The sequence below is a fragment of the Astyanax mexicanus genome, chromosome 3, assembly GCF_023375975.1.
Source record: "Astyanax mexicanus isolate ESR-SI-001 chromosome 3, AstMex3_surface, whole genome shotgun sequence".
NCBI classification, from domain to species: Eukaryota; Metazoa; Chordata; class Actinopteri; order Characiformes; family Acestrorhamphidae; genus Astyanax; species Astyanax mexicanus.
Window position 1 is genome coordinate 55,662,575 of NC_064410.1, and position 6,000 is coordinate 55,668,574.

Consider the following 6,000-nt stretch of genomic DNA (forward strand, 5'->3'; position numbering starts at 1 on the left):
ACCGGACCCGCCGTCAGCGGTGCGCTGCCAGTCTGACCCAATGACTTTCTCTTTTTGTTTACGTCCAAGGCTCGGAGGCCCCTCCGTCAACGCCACAGACAGCCAGCTCACACCGCCATTATTATTGAAATCAAGAGAGCGGGTCAAACTCCACAGCGCTGTCAATTCAGCTCCTGCCCATTTGTCTCAGGGTCCAGAAGGGAGGCGCTGATTTCACTTTTCTCTCTCTCTCTTATTTCCATTTTGACAATGGCTGCGTCCAAATCCACATACTACCACACTAAACAGCATACCCTTAAAAAAAGTAGATATCCAACCAATAGTTCTTTGGTATATAGAACCATAACAATTTAAAGAGCCAATACATCTCTATGGATATGTATGTATGTGTATATACAGCTCTGGAAAAAAATAAAGAAACAAATTTTACCATTTTCTTAATCAGTTTCTCAGATTTTGCTATTTATATGTACATGCAGAAATGACAAATGAGAAATGGCTGAAATAACAAAAATAATGCAGAGCTTTCAGACCTCAAATAATACAAAGGAAACAACAAGTTCATATTCATAAAGTTTTAAGAGTTCAGAAATCAATATTTGGTGGAACAACCCTGTTTTTTAATCACAGTTTATATGCATCTTGGAATGTTCTCCTCCACCAGTCTTACACACTGCTTTTGGATAACTTGTTGCCTTTACTCCTGGTGAAAAATTTTAAGCAGTTCAGCTTGGTTTGATAGTTTTTGATCATCCATCTTCCTCTTGATTATATTCCAGAGGTTTTTTAATTTGGTAAAATCAATTATTTTTCATATCATTATTTTTAAGTGGTCTCTGATTATTTTTCTCCAGAGTTGTATACAGATATATGTATGTATTATATATCCATAACCAGAACAGAATTTTTATTACAATTCTGTCTCCCTATGATGACAAAAAGGAGAGGTGGGAGTGGGGTGGTTGGGAGGGGTTACATGGGGTGGGATGCTGATGAGGGGTAATTGTAATGTACTAGTGTTGTATTTACACATTCCTGTGCATACAAAGAGCAATACTGCTATATTATTTTTGTATTATATATCCTGCACTATTATTAAATAAAAAATAATATTAATAAGAATATATATATTTAAAGAACCGCCTGTATGCTTAAAAAAATTGCCTGGTTAACCCCTTAATCTCCTCAGAACCACAGGTGGTTCTTTGCTTTCCCCTTAACTCTTAATACTTAAGAACAACTCATAAAAAATAATCATTTGCATTGCTTTGAATGTATTTGCCAATTAGTAACCCAAGAATTAAATTAAAGTATAAGCTATCTTCTTAAAGCAACATTTTAAACGTTCTATAGAAACAAAGATATAAAGATATTAGGTAAAGAGTGTACATTAAATTATTACCAATATTAGAATAATATTCTTTACAATGGCACATATGAGTGTACAGGATAGTACAGCACTCAAAAATGGTTCTTTAGTAAGGAGAATGGTTTTAAGTACAAACGCAACAGTTCCAGTTTCAGTGTAAAAATTAAGAAGATTCACTGACTGTTCTTTAGTAAAGGTTACACAGAACCACAAACATTACCACAGCAACTAAAACAAACTTACAGGCTTAAATGTGCTAAAATAGCTCTTCATAAATCAATAAAACCTTTTGTAAATGATTCTGTACAGCAATGAAATCATTCCACTAATGTATGGATCAAAGAAACATTATTCCTTATATGAAAGCCTGCTGAATATGCTCATATATATATATATATATATATATATATATATATATATATATATATATATATATATATATGTATATATATATATATATATATATATATATATATATATATATTACTGTACTTGTTACAATAGTAGTATGCAGATATCAATCAATCAATCAATCAACCTTTATTTTAAACTCGGAAGTACATTGAGGGTGACCCTCATTTTCAATGTAGCCGAGCAAATACAATAGTGATTGAAAAAGCAAAATTAAAAGCAAATATTTAATATTTATGAAACAGAAGAATAAAACTGAAACTAAAAAATAAAACTATTTAGTAATAATGGAAACATGGGCTTCACCATAACCCTTATTCTATACTATATGATACTTTATTACAGATCAAACCATATTTAGTATTATATGATACTCCTTAAAGACCAAATAACCCTTATTTAGTATTATATGATACCATATTAGAAGTAAATTAGAAGTAAAAAAGCCTGTACTGTATAATACCTTTAGAGGTATTTTAATTTACTGTACTGGTCACAATAGTATTGAGCAGATTTGGAAGCATTGGTTTCACTATGCTTATGCATGAAATATTACTTTTTCTATACAATATGATCCTCTGATAGACGTACATTCACTACTATTCACTAGTATTATGCAGATTAAAAATAGAACTTTACTTAAATTCACTGTGCTAGTCACTCCAGTAGAATGCAGGTTTTGATGCATTAGTTACACTATGCTTATGGATCAAATATCTCTTATTCTGTACTATATGATACACTATTACAGATCAAACAACCATATTTAGCATTTTGTAGTACTCCTACCTATGTAAATAGCTTAAATGTAAATGTAGTACTCCATTACAGATCAAAGAACCCTTATTTAGTACTATATTCATCAACATGTATATCCATAGCTATAATGTATTACGCAGATTTGGATTTATGATTTCTGCATGCTTACAGATCAAAGAACCAAGTACTATATGCTCCCATATTACAAGTAAATTCACTGTGCTAGTCACTCCATTAGTATGCAGATTTGGATGCATTGGTTTCACTAGGCTTATGGATAAAAAAAAACTTATTCTGTACTATATGATACACTATTACAGTTCAAATAACCAAGTACCATAAGCTCACATATTACAAGTAAATTCACTGTACTAGTCAATCCATTAGTATGCAGATTTGGATGCATTGGTTTCACTATGCTTATGGATCAAAAAACTCTTATTCTATACTATACGATCCTCTGTTTGATGTAAATTCACTACTATTCGCTAGGATTATGCAGATTTGGAAATATTCTGAATGCTTACAGATCAAAGAATCAGATACTATATGCTCCCATATTACAATTAAATTCACTGTACTAGTCACTCCAGTAGTATGCAGGTATTGATACATTATTGATTGCATGATTCCACTATGCGTATGGAGGAAATAACCCTTTATTCTGTACTATATGATCCTCTGTTAGACGTACATTCACTACTATTCACTAGTATTATGCAGATTCGGAAGTATGACTTCTGCATGCTCACAGATCAAAGAACCAAGTACTATATGCCACCATATCACAAGTAAATTTAGTGTACTAGTAGTCACTCCAGTAGTATGCAGGTTTTGGTACAATAGTTTCACTATCATATGATACACAATTACACCAAGCAAATTCACTACTACATCAGAATGCAGATTTGGAAGCAGCATTATTTGGCATGGAATTGCCCAATAATCACTAAGCAGCAGGTTCCTCATGTTCCTACCTTGTACCACAGCTTTGGACACGTGGATGTGGATCCAGAAGAACGCCCACCAACTCCAAGCAAAGAAGGCAAACTTTCTCCCGCGGTTTCTCGAGCTGCTCCTCTCGGGAATACTTCTCAAAATCATGCTCCGCTGCTCATAAGCAGGCGCGGATAAGCTGGTGCGGCTCAGCGGGCGAGGCTCCGTCTCCACGCCGGCTCTGCACGCTTGTCCGCGGGCGCCGTCCTCTGCGCTGAAGCCGCTCCTGTGGCTGTGTTCTCCCGGGGCTTCTGGACTCTGGTTAATTCCCATCGTGCAGTCAGAAGTGTGTTTGATACCCAGTGCTGTAGCTCTCTCTCTCCTCCTCCTCTTCCTCCTCTTCTTACTCACTCATAGCCTGTAACAGCGCGGACTGGAGCGGGAACTTGCTCCAGACTGGCGGGCTGGTGCTGTGTGGTGCTGGATGATGGTGCTGGATGGTGCTGCTCCCCGTCTATCCTCCGCCGCTGGACGGATCTCCTCCGCTGGGGCTGGAAAGTGGCCAAGAGTCTAATTTAAGGATCCGAGCATCGCAGGAGGAGCAGCAGACCTGGATCAGAACAGCAGTGAGCAGGATCACACAGCACGCAGCACTAGTCCATTAATGGTAGGGCGCGTGACGTGATGAAGATAGTAGTGGAGCTTCTGGTGGCTCATCCCAGATCTTCCTGTGATCCTCTCTCTGCTCGCTGCCGGTGGGAAAGTTGCACAGTCCGGTTTTCCCTCCTTAAATCCAGCCATGAAAAAAAAGCATTATTCACAGTGTCCAGCCCCCCCGTAACCCCCCCTCCCTTTAGTCTGCCCCCCAGTCAACACGTTGCAGCCAGCAGTTTCTGAATCTATTATTTATCTGTCTGTCTATCTATTTTTTAACACAATTTACTACATACTTATTATAAATATCTACCTATGTAGCTACTACTTAGCCATTTTTCTGTCTGCCAATCTATCTATCTATCTATCTATCTATCTATCTATCTATCTATCTATCTATCTATCTATCTATCTATCTTACAGAATCAACACAATCAACTACCTACCTATATAACTACTTACCCATCTCTCTCTCCCTGTCTATCTACCTACCACTGAATCAACACCTGTTATCAGTACCTGCTTATATGTGTCTAAGTATGTTTATCTATCTATCTATCTATCTATCTATCTATCTATCTATCTATCTATCTAACTATCTATCTATCTATCAATCTGTCTATCTATCAGTGAAAAAACACAATTAACTACCTATATATCTACCCATGTAGATACCTACATATCTATGTAACTACCTACCCATCTGTCTCTCTGCTTCTTTCTACGTATTACTAAATCAATTTACAACCTAACTATACATCTCATGTATCTGCATATATGTTTCTATGAGTATATATTATCAATCTACACAATGAACTATTTACCTACCTATATATCTACCTACCTATATCAATACGTGCCCACCTATGTATGTATCTGAATATATGCCTTCCAATATGAGTCTACCTATCAACTTACCTAACTACTCCTTACCATTCTACTGATTTATCTATCTACCCACCTACCTAGCTAACCAACAAACTATTTACCATAGAATCAACACAACTAACAACGATCCACCTGTATCTCCTATCTATATTTCTACCTGCCAGCACATATATATGTGTACCTGAAGAACCGACTACTAAAGCAACACAAGTTCCCACCTATTCAAACCCGTACAATCCTACCTATTTATCCAGCAAACTACCTGTCCAACCTACCAACCTTCCATCCACTAAAGCAACGCAAGTTCCTACCTATCTACCAGCATACCTATCTCCCGTTACTGCACTCCGCGCGCAGCTCACCTGAGTTTCACATTCTCCCTTTTTTCCCTCGCGCTCTCTCGCGGACAGAGCAGACCCTTCTGAACAGTAGCGACTCGCTCGCCCGCCCGCGCGCTCGAGCTCTCTCCCGCTGAACCCGGGCTGAAACTCTACAGTCCGCTGCTGCTCAGAACCTCCGGGTTCTCCTGTTCTCCCCGCGCGCGCAGTTCAGGTTCTCCACTCTGTTCTAGACTCACTTTTCCGCGCGTAGTCCGTTAAAACCGGCGAGCTCACACTAAAGCTAAGCGCGAGCGCCGCGGTTCCCCGCTCAAACTCGAATCCAGCAGGTCCTCTACTGTTAATGTTTGTTTCCCACCGGAGTTCCGCCATGACCCGCCCCCTGTGCGCTGATTGGATGACGCGGTTAGGCTTCCTGAGCACGGATTCGCTGCGGGCCCTGTGAAAAAGTTTCAGTGGGTGCGAACCTAAGCAGCCAATCCGAGAGAAGGGGCGGGGCTTCCCGGCGGAAAACAGGTGGATTCGCTGCGTTTTCAACTTACTTATTAAAGGACGTGTTACTCCCTCGCCTTCTGCAAGCTCATTGGTCAAACGAGGGTAACGTAACGTGAACACAGTACAGTATATATTTTTATTTTATTTATC

At 38.6% G+C, this 6,000-nt stretch overlaps 1 protein-coding gene across 4 annotated transcripts in view; it reads right to left on the reverse strand.

Moving 5' to 3' along the window:
- The window catches only part of sdk1a (sidekick cell adhesion molecule 1a), a 601,048-nt gene extending 595,363 nt beyond the window's left edge, over window positions 1–5,685 (reverse strand). For all 4 annotated transcript variants that reach the window (XM_049475506.1, XM_049475505.1, XM_049475504.1 and 1 more), the window contains exons 1-2: window positions 5,380–5,685; window positions 3,517–4,261 (exon numbers count right to left, since the gene is read on the reverse strand). In XM_049475506.1, coding sequence (XP_049331463.1) covers window positions 3,517–3,808 — 292 coding nt within the window. In that variant the 5' untranslated portion in view covers window positions 3,809–4,261; window positions 5,380–5,685. The remainder of the gene's footprint in view (window positions 1–3,516; window positions 4,262–5,379) is intronic.
- Between the last annotated feature and the right edge of the window lie 315 nt (window positions 5,686–6,000).